This window comes from Barbatula barbatula (genome assembly GCF_947034865.1).
Source record: "Barbatula barbatula genome assembly, chromosome: 2".
NCBI lineage: Eukaryota > Metazoa > Chordata > Actinopteri > Cypriniformes > Nemacheilidae > Barbatula > Barbatula barbatula.
Genome location: NC_136767.1, coordinates 14,011,549 through 14,038,580, shown reverse-complemented (window position 1 = coordinate 14,038,580; position 27,032 = coordinate 14,011,549). Strand labels below are relative to the sequence as shown.

General features: G+C 38.5%; 1 protein-coding gene across 1 annotated transcript in view; it reads right to left on the bottom strand.

Moving 5' to 3' along the window:
- The window catches only part of arl15a (ADP-ribosylation factor-like 15a), an 86,311-nt gene that overhangs the window by 40,580 nt on the left and 18,699 nt on the right, over window positions 1–27,032 (bottom strand). Inside the window, exons 2-4 of the mRNA XM_079451124.1 lie at window positions 20,850–20,994; window positions 18,227–18,286; window positions 8,939–9,147 (exon numbers count right to left, since the gene is read on the bottom strand). Coding sequence (XP_079307250.1) covers window positions 8,939–9,147; window positions 18,227–18,286; window positions 20,850–20,994 — 414 coding nt within the window. The remainder of the gene's footprint in view (window positions 1–8,938; window positions 9,148–18,226; window positions 18,287–20,849; window positions 20,995–27,032) is intronic.

Here is a 27,032-nt window from a genome sequence, read left to right as displayed (position 1 = left end):
CAGGCAACATTTTTCCAGTCTTCAACTGTCCGATTTTGGTGAGCTCGTGCAGATCGTAGCCTCTTTTTCCTTTTTGTAATGGAGATGAGTGGTACCCGGTGGGGTCTTCTACTGTTGTAGCCCATCCGCCTCAAGGTTGTGCGTGCTGTGGCTTCACAAATGCTTTGCTGCATACCTCGGTTGTAACGAGTGGATATTTCAGTCAAAGTTTCTCTTCTATCAGCTTGAATCAGTCGGCCCATTCTCCTCTGACCTCTAGCATTAACAAGGCATTTTCGCCCACAGGACTGCCGCATACTGGATGTTTTCCCTTTTCACACTATTCTTTGTAAACCCTAGAAATGGTTGTGCATGAAAATCCCAGTAACTGAGCAGATTGTGAAATACTCATAACAATGCCACGCTCAAAATTGCTTAAATCACCTTTCTTTCCCATTCTGACATTCAATTTGGAGTTCACGAGATTGTCTTGACCAGGACCACACCCCTAAATGCATTGAAGCAACTGACATGTGATTGGTTGATTAGATAATTGCATTAATGAGAAATTAAACAGGTGTTCCTAATAATCCTTTAGGTGAGTGTATATTTGAACATCTGTCATATTAAATAATTTGTTAAAAACAAACCAAAACTTTCAGAATTTCTCTTATTCTTCTTCAATTTTGAGGGTGTAGGTACTGTAAAGTTATGACCACGACTCTATCTCAGCCATGATACAGGCCTCATTCAGTAGTAACAGTTGATTGGTATCACTTCACTTTTCATTTCCTAACCAGTGAACCCCAAGTAACACGAACAATGAGAGCCAGAAATAATGCTGGGCTGCACCATCCTTTTAAAAACTTTTCATTTTAGCACAAGCCCCCTGCCCAAAATAGCTGCTTGGTCTGTTGGAGACCTGACAGATGAACGTCTTGCCTTATCATCTACATCCCAAAGTTTAATTCCTCTGGACGCAATGTAATGTCTGTGGTTTAGAGTGCAGGAAAACATGTTCATCATGCGCCAAATCATGTACTTATCCACATCTGATTGACAAATGAAGGGATGTTTCAGACTTGGAATGTAATCCTACCTTCACCAATCAACAATTTCTCAAACAAAAACAAAGACATTTCTGGCCTGAATTTTAAGAGTTACGTTTCCAGATCGCAGAGTTAACACACAATGCTTTTCGTCAGGAAAAGAGAAAACAAATGACCACTCGCCTCGGTTCTTCAGCGAAAATGAACGTCACAGCAGATCTTTATGATTAATTACATGTTTCAGGCAGTGGGTACACAAATTGGAAGAGAATTAGGGTGCATAAACGGAATGGTCATGTTGTGGGGTCTTTGCTGGAATGATTAAATTTGGTATAACAAAAAGTAGACAACACATAAACAGACACATATTTTGGCTGAGAGCTAAAACACAAAAAGATTCCAAAAACTGGTCCTTGAATGCAGCCCGAACGCACAATTGCATGCGTAGCTTTGCTTTGTCGTAATTTCAATCGGTAAGCAACATCAGTTGTACGTTTGGTACACTGAAACCAGATGTAAACCAACTGATTCAGTTCTCACAGAGCATGAAAAGATGCTGAACAACTTCAGCAACTGTTTGTTCTGAATCATATATGCTTTGTACAGTCATCTGCAGGCTTATATAGTGATGTCAAGATACACCTCGAAAACATAAAACACAGAGTGGAAATATGCTTCGAATCCTCAAATACGTTATCCTACACAAGTTGCTCAACTCTACAATTGAGTATTCATGCAAAGACGTTTCATAAAACAAGAAACAGCACATCAGGGTAAAACATTCACAAACCCTGCTTTGTTGAGGTGTTATATCAACATAGGGGTGCACTCTCTCTTCTTGTTTCCTCTTTGGGCCCCGACAGCAGGTTGGGGTCAACACTGAATTCTGTCCCATGAACATTTCCCTCCAGAGAACAAGTCACACACAAGACCCTGGTGAGGCGTTTACAAGTCCAATGAGTCTTTTAAACTTCAATGCGAAAACAAATCACCAACATTAAGCCATAAAATAATACAGGGCTTTGCTAACTAGCCCTTGACAACAAAACTGAATTTGTCCTATTTACAAAACGTCTTAACAGTTGGCCCAAAAACTGAAAAGGACCAATTTGTAAACATCATGCAGTGTGATGTGAATCAACACACCATTGTCCAGAAAAGTTTGTCAATGGCATGCGTCATAGTTTAGTTTTTAGACTATGAATAAGAATCTGGTCAATTGTGACAGATGGCAATGGTACTTGCGAGGAGAAATTAGAGTCAGTTGTGGAGCTGCTCAGTGGGCAGCGATGACCTGGCTGATTATACATCATGACTCAGAGGTTGGAGGATGTTTAGTCTTTGCAGTTGTCTGGGCAGGTGACTGAGCCTTTGGGGTAAACTGAATTAGTCCTAGATCATGTTCTTTTAACCACAATTGTACAGCAACACCTGCCATTCAATAAAGAAAGTGAATCCTATAAGGTCGAATATTTATAGATTTTAATTATTAAAAGTAACCACAGGTATAGAGAGATGTTTGGCTTAATACGTTGTAATATCCTTCCACTACTAGCATTTGTCTTTAGAAACTAATCAAATATTTTAATTTCCTTAGAAAAAACTTAAATGTAAAGCTCATTTTAACTTAGAGAGACCGTCATTTTCACAATGACGTCATCTGGTTGCACGCACAGGCAGCCAAGCTGAACACAGACACACTAATAATTTTTCTGGTTGCCTTTTTTTTTAAGTTGATTCAATCTTTTAATTAAGCTTTTAATAATCTTGCATCCAAATTTCTCAGCCATGCTGTAAAGTAAATGCTGTAAACCATGCTATAAAAACAATACAAAAGACTATGCCATCATTACAGAAAATATTTATTAATAATTGGTGAGAATTGCACACTGAGGACCCATACTATTAAAGTGCCATTACAGCACAACATATTTTTAAAGTGCTGGAGTAACAAAGTGCAAGTGCAACAGTATTAAAGTGCTGTATCAATGAAGACTTCAGAATTCTACAAATAGCAATGTGTTTGAGCAATCCAGTTTCACAACAGCATTCAAGATAGATTACATAAAAACTGAAAAGATTTCCTCTTTTGAAATATGTTGAACTTTTACAAAAATGTCAGCTGGAGGAACAACAGGAACAGCATAGTGCTTGCTTTTATCCGAATGCTTATATGTTTCGAGCTATTGAGACATTAACAGTTTATTTTTGAAGGACTGGACTCTTGCTGAGCACTGGGGGTCAAGACCAATAAACACCTTTTGAATCATTTCAAAGGTGTACTTGAGTTCTTTAGGATAGTTCATGTTCAGGGCATAAATCAAGCCAAAGAGAAGAGCCACAAAACCTAAGGCTATGCCATGACTCCGCTGCAAGACCAAGAATAAGCATGACATGATAGCGGAATCATGACCTAAGCCTCCCCTTAAATGAACACCTCCAGGTGTTCATCAAGGGGTAGACTGACAAGACAAGGCAGACTGGGACAGCGACAAGACAAGGCAAAACATAGTAAACAAGATTAGGGGCAGACAAGAATAAATTACAAAAGGGACCACCGGACACAGGCTGCAGCACCGTCTGGGCTTGCTTCTGTGCCCTCCTCTTTTGCCTCTTCCTTCTCAGTCTCGCCACCCGTCCGGTAGCCGGCAGAAGGAAGGAGACGAAGGGCAGGTCCGGCTCCGGATTGGAGGCCTCCGAAGAGGACCCCCAGGATTCCCGTCTCCCCCGCTTGCCAGTGAGACTGGGCGGTTTTGGAGAGGCTGCAGAGGCTGGAGAGTGGTGCGTGGCGATGCCCACAACACCGATCTGCAGAGGACCACTCTCGGGTATCGCAACCAGCTGAGATGAGTCAAAGGTGTTCAATGAGGTCGCGGACTCCGAACGAGCTGCGGCAGTTAGCCACACGGCGTCGAAGTCCAACGGCCCTCCTCTCCGAGCGAGAGAGTTGCTCTCTGAGACCAGTGTTGAACAGCACTGCCAGCTCCTCCTCCCCGAAGACGCCTTGCTCAGCAATGTCAAGGAACCTCTCCACATACTCATCCACAGTCTCACTTCCCTGGCGAAGGCTGCAGAGGCGATGGACCAGACTTGTGCGTGCATGCATGTCTTTGGCTCGTTCGTTCTGTCACGGTTTGGTTAAAGGGAGAACCCAAGTGCAGGCAGACACAGGGATGAAGGGGTTAACACGGGGACTTTAATATATATACAAACAGAAAACAAACACCCACGATGGGGTAGCAAAACAAGAAAAGGGGATACAAAAAACTGACAAGAACACTAACTACAAAATACCAAGACTAAACAGAACACTCACAAAAACTAGAAAATACTTAAAGGCTTTTCAGGACAATGCATCTATACAGGAAACAACTACAATGACCAAGCACAGGACAATGAACACGAGGATGTTTTAAAGGGGAACAAACACAGGATAATTAACAAGAGCTGGACAGAGCTGTTACCCCCGATCTGGAGATGGATTTGAATTATAAATGTATGTAGCTCAGTGGTTATAGCATGGAGCTAGCAACACGGAGGTCGTGGGTTCGATCCGAGGGGATTCCACATACTTACACAAATGTATAGTATAATGCAATGTAAGTTGCTTTGGATAAAAGCGTCTCCCAAAAACGCAAAGGTAAATTATAAATCATCTTACCAGGCTTTCTTCAAGAAATTGTCAGACTTTTCCTTCAAAAACAAAGGTAGACCTTTGTAAGCTGTAGCTTTTCTATGTGTGCACAATCCACAAATAGGTGGACTCCGCCCATTATCTACTCAAGCCAATTAGGTAATTTAAGTAGACCAATAGGGTACGTTCTAACTTCAGCCAAGCACGTTTTGCTCTGCAGTAAGATTCAGGGAGCAAGCATTGCGCACTGGTCCACAAATGCGTGTAGCGATTTACAAATGCGCAGAAAGCAATCCACAAATGTGCAGAAAGCGCACATAAAATAAATGTGTAAATATTTCTCATTGTATTTATATGTGAATGCCATTTCATTTTGTGGAACGTCTAACATTTATTTATGTTAATACGCTTTTTGTGCATGAGTGGATTTAAAAAAAAAATTTGAAACTCTCTACATTTATTTGTGGATCGTAGTTTATATATTCAGAATAATGCAACAATTCTGACCCCATAGATGACTGACAAATATCTTTAAAATCACATAACTGGCAAGTAAAACTGAAGTGATCTGTCACTGCACCAGTCTGTTTGTGTGCCCTTGTAAAATGTGATTTTAACGCACCTATAGTTTTGTTTAGTGTAGATGCAGTCAGTATAGAGTCAAGGCTGCAGAGAGGATCGCCCTTGATAAAACCTGTAGTGTTTCAGGAGGACCTCTCTGCTACTGCAAGCAAATTTGCAAAGATTACACTGCATTCCAAAACCTATAAAAACAGTAAAAATATGTTAATTAAAAAAAAGGTAACAATGCACACAAAATAGAAAAATAAAATTAACAAGTAGACTTCAGAAATTAAATAATTGGGTGTCTGAAAAATACTGAGACTGTTTCAGTTTTTTATCATTCATTACCATTTGTTACGTCTTAATGCATTTGTATGGGCTTGGTGAATGGTAGGCCTACATGGTGAATTATATGTGGATTAAATAGATTTAAGGCGTTGCGGAGTTGTTTATTCTGCTGTGTGCATTAACTCGTCACTGGATCTTTAATATAAACTATATTTTTTTACCATTAAACTCGCAACCCTATTATGCTTGAACCAGAATACTACGTAGACAAAATAAAGTGAACCTTAATGAACCAAATTGACACGTCTACAACATAGTCCACCCACATTTGATTGTTTTAAATACCAGTCTAACCGTGTATGTTATTTTGATGCACATATTTGAAATGTTATCAGATCGCTAACTCGCTGTCTGAGCTCGTTTTAAAATATAACTAATTGCTTCAGACGTAGTTTTGACTTTAAGAAACATATCATTACACTTTACAATCCATGTGTGCAGTTTACGTTCAATAATAATCCAAAAAGAAAGCTTACCTGAACCAGGTGAAATCCTGTATTTTGATGGCGTGGCTGGTAGAGGAAAGCCCGTGCAAGATGCCGCAATGACAGACCACGCATGCGCAATAACAGGAGGTTTAACCACGAAATCGAAATGTTATGGCTTCTCAACTTATGAACTTACATCAACTTTGAACATTGTTTATGTACTTGCTAAATATGTTTATTTGTCATTTTTACCAGAAAATTAGGGATTGAAGCTTTAGATTGAAACTAAATGTCAGTTGTACAACAGTTCCCTTATATGTGTTCATAGGAAAAAGTGTTTTATGAAATAGGAAAAATGAAATGAAATTACATGCACTAGAAACATTTATCTTTATTGAACATAAATCTTAAATCTCAAAATGAATTCCATAATCTCAAATAACAGTTCACCGATTCATACTTTTAGACCCATTAATGTGTATATAGGGATTGCTTGTGTACTGTAACCACTTAACTAGGACTGTAAAAGGAGACCACCCCCATTTCCAAATGAAGTAAGGCTATATCCTATATATGTTCCATATTATAAGACACAAAGCATTACAGAGACAGGAACTGAGACCAAATAAAAGACCTCTGGCAAAACTCAAAGCCTCTTCAAAGCAAACTCACGTGGCTCTGGAAGTGTTTGCAAACAGCTAAAAGAGGTCAGTCGCTCTCTGTGACTTCCATTGCTAATAATAGTCCAACACATGGCGAACTCCCTAGTAATGTGGTTTGTGCTGATCAGATACAACTGACCATATTTACGAAGTTCAACAAAAGAGGGGTCTGTGTTGTCTAACTCAGATGTCCACCAAGTGAAGGAAATTAACACAGGATGTAATATTTTCCACGGCATGCAAACGTCACACACAATTTCATGAACAGCTCAGCATCATATTACGATCATGTGTAGCCTTCTCTATGGGTCGTACACAACCCTAGACATGCAGACTATGGAAGTAAATGGAAAAGGGGGAGTGTGTTGACGCTGAAGTTTTTTTTTGTAACACACGTTTCAAAAGAAATATCTGCTTGTAAACAGAGTCAAAATGAATATTTTAAATATTTTTTACATGCATCTGTAACATAATACATTGTTTAAATCAAATTGCAAAATTGATGCAAGTCAACAAAACATCACATAACAATACTTACTATGTGAGTGTGTAATAAAAATGCCTATTATCAAGAACTGACAAAAAGGTTGGCAAGAGACTTGAATTTTTTGAGTTTCTCCACCCACCAATTTTCTTCTCACTATACAACCACAATACACGTCTCTTCAGGAGAATCTAGCAGTGAAACATAAGTAAGTGGAGGTGGCTAGCCAAAACATCCCACACTGAAGATCTCTATACTGTTCACAACCAACCGCACTGGAGAAAAGGAGACCACAACACCCAAATGCTCTTCAATTTCTTATTTTTCCATCTGTGAATCACATTTGCAACAGATAGATGACATAGATATGTCAGTTGTATTTTCTTGCATTACACCTTTTGAAACACAAATTTGTAATATGAATCAAACATGTTTAACTATTTGAAGCGTATATATGTTATAAGAACGAAACTGCTGGTATGAAGGTTGTAACTTCGTCCTGACCAGAAAATAGACGTCAAGAGGTTCTCCCAGTCAACATTGGATTAACTTGGTGTAATGTCCTCAGATCAATCTGTGGTCTACATCTGATCAGAGGCTTGGACCTTCCATCTTCACCCACTTGGTCATCATCAGCAATGTGTCCTTAAACATTGTTTCTCACATTTATTACCTTTAACGGTGTTGACATACATCAATCAAAAGCATCATTTTTACATGTTCGTATATCACTTTTAAATCATGGATGGTTTGATTAAAATAATACAAATTTAAGGGGGGGTGGTTTGTGCATAAAACGTATTCCCTTCATAAAATTAAGGTTGAAATTAAGGTAGTCATATGGACTATATTGACAATGTCTTTGCAATCTTTCTGGGCTTTGAAAGTTGCATTTCTTGTCTATAGTGGATCAGAATGCTCTCAGAATTAAGGTTTTACGGTTGTGGACCGACATGAGGGCGAGAAACTTATTTTAAAGTAATAAAAAAGATTATTGTACTTTAACCACCAATGACATTGTAGTCATCTTAGTGACTGATCGATTTAGTTTTATTCATTAGATGGCAGTGCATGTAGTTTAAATGGTCGCTATGTAATACCTCAAAATATAAAACTAAAACAAAACGGTGCAATGGTGTCTCAAATATGCTAATTAGAATATGATGTCATCAGCCAACATTTAGCTGCTTTCCGTTTAAAACAGTTGGCAACACTGGATATCGCAAAAATATCACATGTGGAACACATCAAAACTCACAATCCAAAGACTTGTCACCCTTTGAAGCAATGCATGCATAGTGTGTGTGCATAGATATTTTCCAGTCCTAGATGCATAACTCCAGTACCAGACTGTCACACTTTCATCCGCCTCTAGATTTAATACACGCTTAGAAAACTTCAAGTGTTTAGAAGTCATTCTTCCTGTGTCTCAAACAGAAGAACCGCTACCGGGTTGTCACAGTAAGCGGAAAGAGACTATTTGTCAGCCGGCCCACGTCACAGCATGTTTACATCGACTACTCTGGCTCAGTATAGAGGTGGAGCTATCCACAACATCCTATTCCTTCAACGTCGATGCCCTGGTCAGTCCGAGACTGACCCGTAAACAACGGCTCTTATTGCGTGGTAACAGGACACCCTCCAAAACGCACACTTCCTATCTTTCAGTCCAAACACTTCAGAGAGTGTGTAAATACAGAGGCTCTCAACAACAGAGGATCACATAAAAGATGGTGTTGTGGGCCAAGCACTTCATTTAGAGCTATATTTGGTGTGGAAAGTAACCATACCTCCGGTACAGAGCGGGCAGCTGGTGAATCCTGATGGTTGGCGAGAATGAGGAACGGAAGGGTGCAAAGCTGAGGATGCTGCAGGGCTAGGTGGAGCTCAGTTCGGGACACCTTCATCTCGTCCTCGGATGCAGCGCTGTTGAGGACAAAAACCACACCTTGGGAACCTTGGTAATATCGACTCCAGTACTTCTTGATGGTTTCTGCTCCTACGTATAGGGACATTAAACAAAAAACATGTGACCATCTGGTTCTTGTATATACTGTACATGAGCATTTGTGATGGTATCTCCACATCATATATTTAGTCTCGCAAATTCATCTTGCACAAATTTAAAATACTCATGGGGACTCCCATGGAGGTCTAAAGACAGATCGCATGTAATGCACTGTATTACTCAATGTTATTTTCTCAGAGCAGCAGTCTATGATGTAAAGCACATTATTCCTTTACTACTGATCAAACTGAATTTTATTTTTAATTCAAATGCTTCAAAACTAATTCGTTTTACTTGGGAGTAGACTAGTATGCTTGGCGTCTAGTCATTTAACATAAATCAAATAAAACAAAAAGTAAAGTAAAATAAATCATCAGGCATTACTTCTGTCACAGCGATCATCAGATCACAAGATACATATCTGTTGACAAATCACGATGACGTAAGTTTGTAGAGCTCTTCAAGTCTCAAAGGAAACAAAAGGAAAATCATTTTTTAAGAAATCATTTCAGAACAAGCAGAAAAAGGAGCATTTAGTTGGACTTGCCAGGCTAAACTAGTGCAAAACTACAGCGAACAAATTTCCTCGGGGAGATATCAAATGGCAGTGTGGTCTTTCGATAAATGTTTTCTAACACAGCTAGCTCAGAGTTGCCAGTTTATTTCAAATTCCTCACTTGTTTTACTTGTGCTTGTAATTCAGCGAGAAAATTTGAGTACCATAAATGAAATAGGAAAATGTGTTTACATTATTTGGTCAGGTAACTTTTGTGTCGTCATAAGAAAATGACAAACGTGTTCAGTTCAATGGTGTTACCCTAAACAATCTGCTTAATATTTACTAAATCCCTTTACTGAACACTCCTGTGTAAAGAAAATGAAATGAGTAGAACATGAGAGAGTGAGTGAAAAAGACAGCACAGTAAATAAAAAAAGAGGAAGCGAAGGTTCACAGATATCCCCCTTGCGTGTCATCCACAGCTGCTGTTGCAACAGCTCGTGAGTATCCAGATTCACTAACCATGTTCGGCCTTTTCAGGAAGTATCTGGGCTAGCTCCAAGACTCAAATGTTTAGCTCAAGCGATGCTGGGTTTAAATTCAACATAAGGTTTTAGTTACACATTTGGAATGCATTGAATTGATGAACATATCTTCTATTTGCAGTCATTTTATTTGAATAACTTTTCTAGAATAATTGACACTAATTGGTCAATCGCAGTTTGTGATTGAATACTTTTGTATATTGACTGTTAAACTGTGTAATTCAATGTTTTATCCTGTTTTATATATATTTCTGGCACATAATGTAATGGCATACAAAATACAAGATCATCCGTGAGGGCATATTTTTGTGACAATGACTGTGGTTGTATACATTTTGCCTTAAGTTATCTGTGACTGAGACCTACGCTACAAAGCGAGTCATCCACCAGTGTCTCTTGTCTTCATTTTGCTCAAGCTCACAGGGAAAAGTCCTCCACCATCCAAGTTTTATAGTCCAAACGTGCCATGTAGTGTTTCCCAAAACCTTATCACATCCAAAAATGTTATTTTCCTGTAGGCCTACTTCACAATGAGACAGAACAGAAACATTTTTCTTCTGAACCTGTGCAATTCTAAGAAATTTTTGCTAAGAAAACAAATGCGTGTATCTGGGGCTAAAATCATAATCAGATTAATGGATGTCCAAAACTTTATGAATGACGTGTGTTGTAAAGTCTGAAATGCTTCCTTTGGATTCTGATTATCTGCTGGGAACACGTGACCATCTATCATCATATTGACATCTTCTGCCACCTGTTGGTCAATGGCCTTGTCAGTAGGTAAAAGTTAATTTGCTGGTTACACAATAATAAAAGAATGTCTGAAGAACCACACATACAGCATCGTGAAACTTAAAACGTGTGACTAAAATGAATCTCTGCAAAATAATCCAATAACCAAAAAACTGTTTTCTTTGCTCGCAAAGATGTTGAAACTGTCTTGGCTGCTTTGTCTGTCCACATCTCCAGAGTACAGTGTTTCATTTTAACTCATTAAATGTCCATCAATTCAGCCTGGATCTAATCAGGCAACTTAAGTCTAGAATTGCCTTTCCGTAGCTCAGATCCAGGTCATGGTATCCTGCTCTTACCCATCTAACCTCAAGAAGTAAACCGTTGAAACAACCAAACCTAAAAGATCTTTATATTCTTCTATCTGTAAAAGTCAGTTGGTAGGCTACACTTTAGAAATACAACTTTGCATATTTCCACTTTAAATGTGTTCAATTATATACGAAGTCCAAAATGCAGGTGCAGTTATATTGAGTTAGTATTACTATTATATTAACATGTTATTACCAGTATACAGTAGAGAATATATACAGTAACTTAATTGGATATTTGACACACCAGCACGATTGCAAGTGTGTTGCTTTCATACAGAACTCACTGTTTATATAGAAAGTCGATTATAATGAAGTAGCCTTTCAAGTCTGATCTGGACACTCGGTTCATATTTGTATTCTCTGGCAACGCAAAAAAAGCAATCAAAATATCAGTGGCGTCAAGTAAAGCATCGTTGCGATAGTCTGTATGAAACAGAGCAAAGAGTTGTAGAATTACTCCGTTCCGATTCCATTCCAATTAAATACTTTTAATGTTTCCATGCTACTAAATCATTACCAACATTCGTTTCAGATCTAAGGTCTTGAAAGCGGCATTAAACACACAGACCTCCTTTTAGTGTACTTACCACTTGAATAGCATTTAAGTCTGACTTATGAAGTTGGTACAGATCGTTCAAACCCGACCCAGACCTTAACATAAACATCTGAATGGACCAGGAATATTAAAACAAATACATTTAACTGACTTTGAGGTTCTCGGTATTATCTCCGACATCAGGTTATGAACTGAACTAGGATACCTGTTGCGTTGTATAATTTGGGAATTGCATAAAATATTGCATGATAGTGTAATTGCGTGGTTGGCACCCTATCAATGGGACGAGATGAAATCAATCCATGACTAAAAATCTAAAACTAAGAAGCTATCAAAGCCTTCCAGAGATGGATAAGATTTGAATCTTTAATAAAAATCTATTCCGTTATTATCCCTCCTGCTCATCTAGTTACCACTTTTCATCTGTTTTTCAGCTGGTTAAAAATCCTGTAGCCGTTCCATTAAAAAAGTGATGACATCAGAGATGTTTGATTTGAATACAACATCTTGTGGGAGTCACTCAAGTTTATTTAATAAAATAAGATTCATTGTGAGTATCCCGTATTTAGCTGCTTGAGTTGCATTAATGTGATCACAGGAAAACATGAGAGCAGTGGGTGTCATTGTAAACTACAATCACTCGCATTCAATATTCAAGAATGATGGAGACAAAACCACTGAATAAACAGGCAGAACTCATTTGGTTTGGTTGGGTTTGTCATAGTAAACTTCACTGGGAGGACAATCCAAAAGAAAATGTACAGTGAAGTCCGAATATCACAAACCACATTGACTGAAAACTTGCTAAATTTAAGCATTTAGACCAATCGAATACAAAAAGAGTTTTGTGAGGAAGAAATATTTCAAATGCTGCACCAATGTAAGCAGGTTTATAATGTTCAATGTTAACTTTCGCTAAAGTACTTTTTAATATATTTTTAAATAATACAATAGCCTACATTACACACATCAACCGGTTGATGCCAGCTAAAGTCCATGTTATCATTCAAAAAAAAGGGAGACGAGCTAAATATAAGAGACCCTATTTTTCATCTTATAATGTCTCAAAACATCTTGCTTAGATCCAACAGACAGTACATTATTGGAAAGCTTCTATTTAGTCTGAATAAAAGAACGATCTTTAAGTTTTTATAAGGCACCTATGATGTGTTCCATTACTCTTTATAATGAAGCAAGACCTTATTATTGTCCCTTTCATTTTAGTCTTGGTCTGCTTGAAAGACTAATTTCCGACCACAGATCTTTGTTGGTGTGCATGCTATATTTGCATACCTTCAGAAGAACACAAACATATTATTAATCCGAGTTGAACTTAACTCCGGTCAGTGCGGCAGTCTTTGAAGTGCCCTAACAGAAGCCAGACTCCACAAACTAAACCAAGAGACCTGGTACAACAATAAACATGGATTATGAAAATATTTTACAGTAAGTATGTTCTACGAAAATATGACAGTAGGTATGTCCTATGAACCGAAGAAAACTGTTTGTTTTCATGTTTTTGAAAACAAGTTTTTTTCGTGTTTTTCAAGTTAGTAAGCAGAAATAGTGAGCACAAAACACGTTTCTGTAGTGCACTGTAAAAACAGGGTCCTGTAAATTACTTTTATGGGGGAATTATTACCTTTGTGGGGACTTGCAGAAAGACTACAAACCTACATTATAGTCAAACAATGTGGAAAAAATATTTAACACAGAAGATTAATAAATATACGTATACAAAAACATAAAAATAACATCTATTTATAACAAACAGAGACTTACATGGTACTGCAGCGGCTTTTGTCAAAACTAAATCGCAACGGTGCGCTTCATTGATTTAACCTTGAGTAAATAGAATTATCACTTTACAGCAAAAACCACAGCTTTAAACAGCGGCTCAAGTGCAGAAATACATTAGAAACTTAATTTGCACACAGCTAGTCGGAAGAGAGAGAGTGAGGGAGTCTGTCTGCCCCTGCTCTGTGTTTGAGCTGGCTCTTACCCGCCTGAGTTACATCGACCAATGATAAGTAATTATTTGAGTAACAACTATTTGCACATAAGCCAAGATGTATTCCATATTTATCAATCATGTTTTAAACATTTAACATTTTATTTAAAACACAGATGTAAATACATATTTTGAGTTTTCTGTTGTGTCACGTACCACCGGGGTCTCTTCAAGTACCACTAGTGGAACCACTATTCTAGAAAGTTCATATTTAAGAAGTTTAATGTTGAAAAATATTGACGATAGAGCAACCACATCTCAACAGTCTTATGGATATAGTTTTCTTTGACATATGTGCACAGTATATTCTTGAGGAAACAAAACATTCCTGGACATTATGCTGGGTTGATATGTAGCTTTGGATGAAGACATTTTTTTTGGCTATATTTATTCTGATGATGTCGAAAGTATAACCTTTCCAAACCTACAGCAGATTCGTGGCGAGATTGTCTCGCAAATAATGCAACCTGGCCGTTATCACAGATGCTTGTTATTACTACTCACATATTCAAATGTGAATAATGATTCATCAATTTGACATTAAGAGATTAGGGGGAAAACATTATCTGTGTAGTTTAGTATGTGGCTAAAAATGAAATGGTAAGGAAATGAATAACATTGTCTGACATTCACAGCAAGGGCTATCTTCACACGTAAAGTCACGTCTAATCTTCTTTGACGTCATTGTCACTGAAGAGGGCAAATTCGCAGACACCATTAACAGATGCCTCCTCACTGTGCCAGTCATGCCTCACACCTAACGGACAGACTGCTAACACAAACGGGCATTGCTGGCCTTTGTGTCAAAGGGGTAACAGAAGCGGATTGCCTCTTGCTATCAGGGTGGATTATAACATGGATAAGGGATGCGGTTTGTTAGCCTTAGCAGGACAACGCAGGCTTCGCACCGCAAGCTGTGTGACAAACTGCCGATATGTCACTATGGCAAATGCTCACAGTTCACATTCTGAACTTTCTCGCAGTCAGATTCATCCATCCTGTCGAGGTTTGTGCCACAGTTTATACGGCACCATTTTTTTAACAGGAGGCTTGTTCATTCTACTGCTTCCTTCCAGTCATGTTGGAATTATCATATTCACAAGATGAAGGTGTGAAGGACAACATGATGTTGTCATTTTCATTCATGCCCAAAATTTAAGCAAAAGTTTTGAGTCTGAGAAAGTTAATAAAATCAAATTCGTGGCCATTTTAAAATGATTTTTGATGAATAATAGTGATAAACGTTTCCAGAAAATAGCAATTAAACCAAATATATGTGACAGGTTTATGCATTTTACATTTACAAATATGCAAAAAAGCTAAGTAAACTTTTGACCTTACTGGACACATAGCAATGCTCAGACGTAGTACTGTTGGTTCGCTGAAATTTGAGCATTTTCGTAACTAAACACAGCGTTATCGCTTGGTGTAAAATTACCTCAGCACTATGAGAGGGGAGGCTGACATTTTAGAGGAGGGACGTCATCGCCCCATTTGTATATATCCCCCATTATCCCCCTTATATAATACTTACAAATTTCCTTGAGATTGAGCCGAAACTTTCTTGGATAAAGATGATAAATTATAGCTCCTGGTCTTCCCACACAAGGTACGGATTTAGCAATTGTGTATTTCGCGTGACAGCAAAATGCTAGCTAATAAATGGACAGCAGTCAAGAAGAGAATAGAGATTGTTTCATCTGTATTTACTGTGCTCCTGGAATATACATTATGACACGAGTGCCTGTGAGATGCTGTATTTTTACTACAATGACAGGGTGCGAGAGCCTGGTGCACATCAATTATTGAGTAAAAATATAGTTCTCACCGCTCTTCAAAGAGCAGGGGAGGGCTTGACAGTTGTAAGCTTTGAGGACGCACGGGAGAAGGTGGTAACACATGCATTATTCAATTTAGCAGCGGAAACACACATAGTCATGCTAGTGAGTCAGACTCCTCCAAACTTTCAATTTCTTTTTTCGCTCCTCAAGCATTAAGTTTGGCCTTCAGTAGTAGTTTTGGGGAAATCTCTAGCTAGAAGGAATATTTTATATTTTACATTACTACTGCACTTTTTTCAAATAAAATCAAACTACTGTCCTGTAAATATTTAAATTCAATGTAGATTCTTTCCAAAGCTTGCATATTAATTAAAAATATGTTACGATGTGAATTAAATATCTGTGCCTGTCCTAGCAAGGTTCAGACCAACGGATGACATTTATCAGGGCCCTTGAGTTGTCAAAGTAGCCACTTAGTCACTATAGTTGCTAAAGTGTTTGAAGTGCATAATGACAAGCACAAAAAATGCTCTACAATTCATAAAGAAGGTAATATTTATTATTCAAATAAACATTTGTGTGTATGTTTGGTGCATTGGCCTTCAACTACACAGCCCAGTATTACCTCAGCATGCAAGACTTTTCCAAATACTGTGATAGTTCTGGGCATCTTGAATATGTTACCAATACTCCTGTATTACTTCACCAAGATGAATGTAGTCAGAGTGGAAACATCTCGAGAGATTATATGTGTCAGTTACCAAAGGAAGGCAGTTCACGGGGCAGGCATTAAAATTCATGCACAGGACATCATTTACAGCTCTATTCTAGTCAGGCACTATACGTGAACTTTCAGTCAGAGCACATGTGTCCTACTTCAGGTGATACATCAGCTTCTGAAACAACCCTAGAGGCCTCAATCCGTTAAAAACAACTCTGGAGACTCTGACCTCACCTGCTGGAGAAGCTTAATTTCATTGCCCACCATATGCATTTCAGATTTAGTCAGGCCTCCCCTTGGTTTACTGTGTTGCCGCTCTCTGTTGTTGTTGTCTTTAAGTGGACTCTAGATTCTGTTGCGTTAGTAGGGCCACTTGTCATGATACAGACTGCACCTGTAATGTCCCCCGGGTCCCCACAAACACATAAATCACTTCAAAGCGGCTCCCATAAAATTCTCATAAACAGAGTCGGGCTCAGCGTGAAGATTTATTTCACCCACTACAGGCCTCTCTTCAGCAAGCCTATAACAACAAGCATCTTCCAGCATCGTACCTGTGGTCTCATATCTGGCCCAAAGGAACAGTGCTCTCAAAATTGTCCTTCAGAGGGTTTGTTTGCTACAGGTGTGGAGACAAAAGATAGAAAACGGGCAGTTTGCCTCAAATGTCTGCTTGTCTAGTGCTGAACTCAACAATATGCATGCAGATTTAGCACGAAGTCAAGGAGCTCTTTTTACAGACTCTCGAAGGTCCGAAAAAAGCAAATGAACGATGCAATTTGCTGAAACAAATGGAATACTGAAACATGGATGTTTGCTAGCCATATCAAACTCAGGTAAGTTGTTTTTGTTGAACAATATCTGCTTTCTACACCTTTATATTTTGTCTAATTGTAAAGTTTTCACGGCGCTTTGTAACCTTGGATCAATATAAACATAGCGTTGAGAGAAAACCATATAAAAAATTCACCAATTTCAGCAGCCTTACATTTTTCAGCAAAATAAAATTAGATTTATGAGTCAATTTAACTTTATTATATTGAAAGTCAGATCAATATAATTTAAGTGTAATTGTCAAATTTAATTTAAGCTGTTTAACTTAAGTTTTTAAGTCATTGTTTAGTTGTACTTTTAGTGTTATTTTCTCACCTGAACACCCGGCTGGCATGAGTTTCCCAGGTTCACATGAAGGCAGCATTAACTGAATAAAACATGCAGATTGGCTAGTGATTTGATAGCGTTAGGTTGGATGGGTGTTCATTTCAAACCATCGTAATAAACTAAAACAGTGGTCACTTCATAAATGTCACATAGTTAAGTATACTGTATAACTGATTGAAAATGAGTGTATTCAGACATTAATAGATGTGGTTTTAGATATATTTGCTGTCCAGGCTACTAAAAATTAGATTTTTGCTGCTTGTCTGAACAAAGAATGAGATAAAATCAGTTAAAATCCAATAACCGAACTTGACCTACAAGCAAAGCAAAGAACTCTGATCTTGCTTTACAATTCTATGCTCCAAAAACCATAGACGTCAATGAGTTCTGTATCAGCTTTCCCTGTTTACAAGCGCTTCTACCAAGGGTACACAGCCTGCCAAAAGAGACGCAATATTTATTTGCTTAGCAAACACCTCCTAAACTTGACTGACCTGTAATGCCTTACTCTTTAAAGTCACTGTGCAGCTGTGGTTTTACTGGGAAGTATGAGACACTGATGTAAGTGTCCATTCTTAGAATTCAGGTGGCTAAACTAGGAGATCTGTCCTAGAGACCACTGGATTAGCCTGGCAACAGTCCCTCTCTCCACGTCTTGAAGAAGAAATTATTCTGATTTGTTCTCATTACCTCCTAGCTCCTTAACATTCAGTATTGCGTTTTGGAATCCCACTGCCTTGATGCTGAAACCTGTGAAAGAAAACACAGCTGTGTAAAGCCCTTTTCACACAGATATCCTGGAAGTGATCTTCTGGAATCTTTATTTTTTTTATTCTGTAGCATATATTGTTGCCTTGCAAATGACAAAGACAAAGACAATTGTAAAACAAACTTCTTTTGTTTGTATTTTTTATTAGTAAATCCAGAACCAGGAATGAGGCACAGGGTAGAGGCCATAGCCCAAGAAGATAAAGCTAAATATACGATACATATAACATGTCATTTGAAAACAAATAAAAGCAAATTGTTCAGGCTTGTTCCGTGCAAATTTACACAGATTTAAGCAAAAAATATAACGGAATGCTGCAAAGTAAAAATTAGCCAGTATTTTAGCAATGCAAAAGGCACGGTATAATTTTTTTTCAGTTATATGATGTACAGAAATGTAAGTTAAGGGTTGGTAACCGATCAAGTTTATTGAAGCGCTGTGTATTTTTGTGTTAATAGCTTTGATAAAAGTCTTTAAGTTTAGCAGACAACGCTATTCTCGCATCTGACCTTAAGTTTGGTGATTAGGACTCTTGGATTCATCCATGAATTAGCATAAGACAAATAGTAGACCCAATTTTTGGTTTTCAATTTACTCATTTAACGATATTTGTTTTCATAGCCATATTGTTTACGATTTATTATAGATGTGTCATCACTACACAGCTTTTACAGCCTTTTGTTCACAAAGGGCGCTTTCCGGGACTGATCACATTAATGTTACTAGGTCCTCTTTCCGGAATCACTTTTTGGATCAATCCGGGATGCGTTTTCGTTCACACAGAAGGCACTCTGGGATCAGCGGTCTGTATGAATGGGGGTTTAGAAGTAAGAATAAAATAAATTAACTGAACATATACAACAGGGCATGTAAAGGGAAGGAGGGCAACATTTTGGAATCGAATAATGCAATGCACATTTTGCAAGTTTCATCAAATGTTCATCAGATGAGAGTAAATATGCCATCAAGAGGTGAGAAGCTCAGTCTAAGAGCGCCTCTGACAACTTAATCTGACCATATTTCCATGAGGGCTGCCAAACAACTCTTCGCTATAGTAAACATGTCTATTTTCACAATAACTGCTTCACTAGATGGCTTAGAACAGGTGTTCACTCCATAGACGAGTCATTGGACGCACATTCAGAGTTTGTGTACTGTCTAGCACGCTGTGTACATCACACTCAGATCATTAAGATGTACGTCACACACAACTGCGTCTTCTCTTGTGAAAAGAACCACTTGTCTTATTTGCAAAAAAGGGAAGTGATGTTGTCCATCTGAAGGAAGCAAGGGACGATGATTCATGAAAACACCAGTCTGTCGCCAAGGGCTCTAATGAAATCAACACTCTTGTCATAAGAAAGAAAGTCCATATGAAAAAACCCAGATGTTCTGAAACGCAGGCATGTATACGCACATGATATTATGCAAGTGCAGTCTTCTTTCTTTGGTGAAGGAGTGGACTGTTCAAAGGGTAGCTCTGAGGTAACCGACCAGAGAGATGCAGCAATAACGTTAAACAGCTTCAGTGATCCAAGAGGCTGAGGAGCAGTGACAGGGGCAGATATTTTGCAGACGTTCTAGAGTGCTGGGAAAGTGTAGAACTGAGCAAGTTTGAAGGCTTGGACAAAAAACGATGAAATCGAAGTCTATTTAGTCAGTTTGTTCTGATGATTCGTAGCATTTGTTTGAAAAACAGAAGCTGAGGTCTGTATTCATTTGCAGTTTGTACCATTAATTTTTAATGACTAAGTGGAGTCCAGACGAGACTGTCAGCCTTTCAGTGTATGGGTGTTTTTTACTATATGGACGTTTATGACAGAAGAGTAGAAAGTCAAATAACAGATTATTTATTAGGTTTGTTATAAGAAGTGGTCACATTAAACCATTCTTCATTCATCCAATATTTTGACAAGAACATCACAAAAGATGATTATTAGATGATAGATGATCATGAGCTGTTTTGTCATTGAAAGAAATCTTTCCACAGAACACCAACGAATATATTTTGAAGAATGTTGGTTACCAAACAACATTACATCCCATTGACTTCCATCGATGGACACAAGACCATGAACTATGGGACTATGGTGGTAGTCAATGTCGGCCAAGAACTGGTTGGTAAGCACAAAGACATCTGTACAGATTTGGAACAATATGAGAGCGAGTCAATGATCAAATATTAATTTTTCAGGTGAACTGTTCTTTTGAATCCAGGCTAAAATCGCATGATTCCTAAAAATATTAAAAACAGTTTTTTACTGTGTCTAAGTTCTGGTGTCATTAATTTGCCATCATCAGGTTAATGTACCTAGAGACAAAATGCAAGAGAAAACATGGGACATGGAATGTGTAAAACAGGGCTTTTTGTTCTCAATGTAATGACCAATACTCCTGTAAGCATATAAATACAAAGTCGGACAGTGGTAGTCAAATAAACTAGAGTTAGCGAAGAATGTTTTCATTATAAAAGGCCCAAAGGTCCCCTACATTTTTTGTTTTTAAAACGCAGCAGCAAACAACGTCAGAGGAATGTTCTATTACCTGCGGTTGGTACGGTGCCATCACTGATCTCATTACATAAGCGAGATAGCAGACTGGTCTTGCCTGCGCCGCTCAGTCCAATGCATACAACATCATACTCTGTTCTAGGTGGAGGGGCTTCCTTACAACACAACGTCTGGAGACACTAATAATAGAAAAAAAGAGAAAAGAAAAACACGTTAGTGCTTATGAGTGGTGCGGTTTTTACTGACATACTGATGGTGCTAAAATATACAATATATTATTTGTCAGGGAAGAAAGAAAATAAACTAAGGAAGTTCCAGAAAGTGTCTCTCGTGAACTGACAAATGCTAATGAAGTAACAGAGAAAGACGTTTGCTGATCCAACAAACTAATGTGGTGATTTGAAAGCGACACATCTGGTGGACACTTCCTGAACTCAAAACAAAATGACGTCATTGACAGAGCGGACATCACAGAGATCTCGCATTCCCTGTTGTGAGGTTTACTGACGTTTTTACATAAGCGTACCTGAGATCTCCTTTCCTACAGCAGTTTGTAGCTTGATATCCATGCAGGCTTTAGTGTATTTGCTTGCCCTAACATGCAAAATAGACTGTTACCAGACAGAATCTAACGCAGTCTGTGTCTGTTTAAGGGGGAGGGTGTGGAGAGAGAGAGAGGCAGGGAGGATTCTGCGTGCTTGTGTCCTTATGATAGCAGACAGACCTGTCACTTTATGAATCACTGTCTTTGACTTGGGCCCTGCTGGGAAACATTAGGAGGCAAATGCAGTGTGAACCGTGAATGGGATTGTTAAAGCTGGTGTGGAGAGAGCAGTATACAGAACTAAAAAGAGATGTCATTTATTACCAGGACAGAACTAGTCTGTGCCAAGCGGGCTTGATTCTGCCTTCACCATCAGCATTGAGTGTACTAAATGAGACACTACGAGTTGTTTTCATTTCTAAGTAAAAAAGGACAAATCCTGCAATGTCTTAAACAAAATCTGCCTATAACGCCTTTTGGCTTTCATGCAGCTCCTCTGGTACAGAAGCTGCTATAACAAAGTTGATGGGTTTGATATACTTATGAAATGAAAAGCCTGAGTTAAATTTTAAGTTCTTTGGAAGTAGAAGATTTTGCCAAATGCATAAATGGGCAATTCCACCGTTATGGATGTGACATATGTGAAATGTAAATCGAGAATGTATTTATTACCAATGTATTGATTCAATTGTTTATGATGAAATCCAGATGAAAGAAAAATATCAGTATATGCAGCAGTTTTCTATTTTAAAGGAAAGAAAAATGAATGCGTTATGGATTATTTGAGAGATCTGTGAATTAAAATGGACTGTGTGACAATTCTGTTATGGATGTGATGTTTCACTTACCTGACTATGGAAAACTATGCTTTAAAAACCCTAACAGCTTTAAAGACCCTAAGAGAGACTTCACATGGGAATTAAAACCCCTAAATATTGACATCCGACCTATGGTGAAAACAAACAAAGTTATTCAACTCCGCTTTATGTAAATGCAAAATCTATAAAGTAAAACCTAGTTCTGACACAGAGACCTGTCTTCTATCCATAAACTACTTTTGTGGGTTATGTAATACTTTCTGAATCCCGATCTTAGGCCAAAAGAGGCATGCCGGTAAACATGTCTTCGTATCTGGTACTCTTCCATTACAAAAAGCCTAAACGTCTTTCACAGGCCTTCTCTACCACAGAGGAGCCTTCGTACTTAGTCGGCCAGGTCTGCAACACGTGCTTCTGCTTTGTCACACAGCAACCCGGACATCTGCTTCTATCCACCTTTTTCGCAATGCGCGAAATTACCCATTATGCCTTGCATATGCTTAAGACTTCCGGCTCGCCGCTTGATCCCATCAGTTAGGCATTACAAAGTTAGCTTCAAAGCTTTTAAATGGACTTAATAATACTTTTATGTAATTTAAAACACCATAATGACAAATAGCAGTGTCTAAATTATCTCACACGGGCCGAACAGGCATGAGTTTTTAACCTAGACCGTAAAAAGCAACTTTGTTTCTCACCACGAGAAGTTATTGGGATGGTGACATTATACTTCAGCCAGCAGGCACATTTGATATATCGTCTTTTGTATGTAGACGGCCAAGAGCTTTACATTTATAAAAACACTTTACGCAGCGTTAACATTGGATGAATTCTTTGCCATAACCATCATCAGTTCACATTTCTAAAGCGGAAGTTGCTGAGTCCAGTGTTCTTAACAGGGAGTCATAATCTAACGGGAAGATTTTGATACCCACACCAGATATAAGTAAACCTGATCACATCGCGTCGGATCTTTTATAAAATAACGCAGTATTGGAGTCATCTGGATGCTTCAGTTTGACTGGTTCTGGCATGTTTTGTAGCGATACAGCTGCTGTGTTGATAAACGTGCCTTTATTCATAGAGCTACAATGCTGACTTGGCCAAACATACACTTAAATACATACATTACATACAAAATACTTTTAAATAGTGTGTATTTCCTGTGTCATCCAAAGTGAATACATTTGTTTGAATACAGTGCAACTGTAATATTTTACTACATAATTAATAAACTATTATAATGTCACTCGTATGCTTCATGTTTAGTGATGTAATATGCAATAACGATAATGTAAATAACGAAGTATACAATATATTGAGGTGTTTTTGAGAGAGGCAGAATGCAGTAGTCAGAGCTATTGTTGTGACAGCCTTTTAGCGCAAAAATTTTTCGAGAAATTAAATTTTTTAACCATTAACAGAAATGTCCTCTAACACAGTAAAAAAATGCAAAACGGAAGTGCGGAGCATCAAACAAGAAGTTACTCGCGGTAATGGCGCCCTCCATGGACACATCAAGACAAAGGTGCATTAGAGGAAGCTGATGAATTTTCCCTATTCACCCCACCTTCACTCACAGTGCTCAGATGATAAATTTGCATCAGTTGCTAAAGGCAAGTCCTTCAGCTTTGACCCGTGGCCCGACAGGGTTCCCACAGGAGCACACGGCCACACACTACAGCGGCATATCAGAACAAAGTAAAGGATTTCCCAGCTGTCCAAGTAGTCACACTTCAAACAACCGCTCGGTAAGTATTTGTTTCTATGCCCGTGAAGAACACAAAACACAACGGGGCTTTGAGAGAGAGGCTTTGCACGCTCCTGCCAAGAAAGATTTTCTATAAGTCGACAAACTCTAACTATTGATTGATTCTGCTGGCTCTCATTACAGTATATTAATTGTTTTCTCCAACAGAAGCCCGAGACATTACCTCACTGATGTAAGCGAAGTTGTAAAAGCTGATTTACTGCTTTTTATGTAAATGAAGATATTTCAGGGTATTAATATTCCAGACTATTCCAGCGTTTTAAGATGAAATGTTTCACTAAAAGGTGCACAATAAAATCTCTCCGCCCCCCTCACAGCACCCAGCCTCCTATTTAAAGAAGATGTCAAGACATCAAACGGCTGATGTAATTAAAAGGCCTGGCTAGGATCCAGGCCCTGGCACCAAAACAAAGCTATAACAGCATTACAATCCACCACGGCAGACAGTGGAACACAGCTGGGCCAAATCCGCTCAGCATTGCCACAATATTGAATCTTCAGCCCTTATGGAATCGACACGGAACAAAAACAACTCCCCGCCTGCCAACTTCTCCTCAATGGGTCCATGGCTGGCTGAAAGATGCCCTGTCTGCCCCACGCAATAAAGAATGCCAGACTTCCATCATGAGAAATGTAACGCGGCTCGACGGCAGCGTCTGCAGCGAGCGCTCGGCAGGGTTATTGGCATTGCATGAGCAAGGGGTTAATTCCTTACAGTCTAGAAAACACACATACTACCAAGCGAGGGGGACACGGACATGCGATGGCCAGCCGATTGCTCACTTGTCTGCTCTATTTTAAATGACAGCTTTGTATTTTTAGAGCCAATAAATGTGGGGGTGCGAGAGAGGGAAGCACCGCACAGACAGACGGAGATCACGTTTCACTCATTTGCCCTCTGAGAGTGTGGAAACACAGCAGACGTCTGCCATTGGAGCGTCAAACAGGGATGCCACCGTGTGTTCCCCATTTCGCCGCCAAAACAGCGCCGTCTCTACAGTCTATAGGCCTGTGTCTCTTTCACACCAACACGGTTTGGCACCTTTAATATTTCTCAAGCAACAACATCCAGGCATTACTTTCAATTCCAACTGTGGGAAAGAAAAATGACAACACTCAAAATAACAAATCTCAGTTGTTTCTCCTAGACGGCAATGAAGTTCAATGATGAGCAAATGCAGACTATTGCTTAAGTCCGATGTTCCCCTTCAGCAACATCTTCAGAAGACATCTCAATCGGATCGGATACCAAAGTCTGCTGTTAAATGTCAAAACAAGAGCTGAACTCTCTGTTCGTCCAAGAACAGCTAATCAGAGTTATGCTTGCAATATAAATTTTACAGCGCCACGTTAACTGCATGGAAATAGTCTCATTTGTGCCTAATTCTTCATTGGTTAAAAAAATGACATTTTGAGCTTCAACTATGTTTCTGGAGACCATGTCAGTAACTAATACTACCAGAAAACCCAAAAGAAATTTGGATTGCAATTCTGAATTCGTCATATAGCTGATCTCCACTTCAAACCAACAAAGCATCAGGTTCATCTTTCAGGATTTTAGGAGGGTGTGTTTCTGGAACGGAACGAATGAATATAGATCATCTCCCTGCATTGAGGTGCAAACGTCTTTGCCTCATCAGCGTTTTCCAGCTATAAATTTGGGGTGTGCCTGTGCGTAATCAATCAAAGTGGAGAGCAGAACAGCCTTAGGTCATGCCAAAACAAGTCCGTAATGAAGTGCATCTGATAAAAATAGCACTGCGGAGTGGAAAATATTGTAGTAAAATTAGAGCAGGTCCAGACTCACTTCAGAACATCATATTTCACTCAGTTGTGTTGACAATGCCATCCACATGCTGCCATATTGAGCAAAATCCAATAGAATCAGCACAATGTGCTACATGCAATATAGGGAGGACTTGAGAAGAAACTTGTCTCTGTTTGGGGTCGTAGAAATCCCAGTGATGTGTGTATAATAATAATGATGGGCAATTCCATGCAAATGTCAACCTTAAGATGAAAAATTTCATTTTTACCATACATGTAGGTCAGATCTCAAAATATGCATAAACAAATATTACTGTGCATTCGCACTTTTGAGACCCCACCTTAACTTCCGGTACACATTCACAAACAATAGAGTGCCTGTCGATTATTTTTTATAACCATAAAAAGAAACTGAGAAGAACTGTTACTTTGCTAAACTTGTCTCTCCAATATTTTGAATTTAGGCTGCGATACCAATGTATGTACCATACTGTTTCTTTAAATGCAACCAAATATAGGGCCCCATCAACAAATTGTAAACAAACAAAATGTAATTGCTTATTTAGCACATTTTATATTATTACAATAAAATAATAATATAAATTGATAGTGAATAAAATAAAATAAAATATAAATAGTTATATTATTGGACACTAGCCAAACACAAACCGGAAGTTAAATGGGGGTCAGGCGATTGCACGTCCAATGAAACAGTCTGTAAAGAGCAATCCATTCTCCATTTGTTAGGTATTTTTCTACTGCTTTGTACATTTAAAATTTAAGAAATCCTACATCCTTGTCTCTCAAAAACGTGCGCCTTTTTTGTCACATCCGGAACATTCACACATTCATTTTTCTTTTTTAAAGAAGAACATGTATGCATAGAGGAGTATAAGTATAAGTATAAGAGGATTAACAGATGATTCAGTATGTTGGTAATAAATACATTCTGTTTTGAATTACAATGCTAGAATTGCCCTCATAGTTTAAACAATTTGTTCAATCCTCTGCGATATGACACGACATGTATATCTCAGATGATATATCTTTTTGGAGTTTGACCCCAGCAAAACAAGAAAACTGGTAAATGTGTCAATGATTCTCAAACAGAAGCCATCCATTTGATGTTACATTTATTTTAAAGCCGAGTAGTGTTGTTATTAGGGTTTAGGTTTATATTAAATTCTTACAAAATTAAGAAAAGTCATGGAGTACCAACACAACGCTTCAATGCTAAATGTGTTTGGGATCAATTAACAGACGTCTGGGGACTCTTGAACTGACAATGTAATCAAAAGCAATACCAGCATCAGCTTT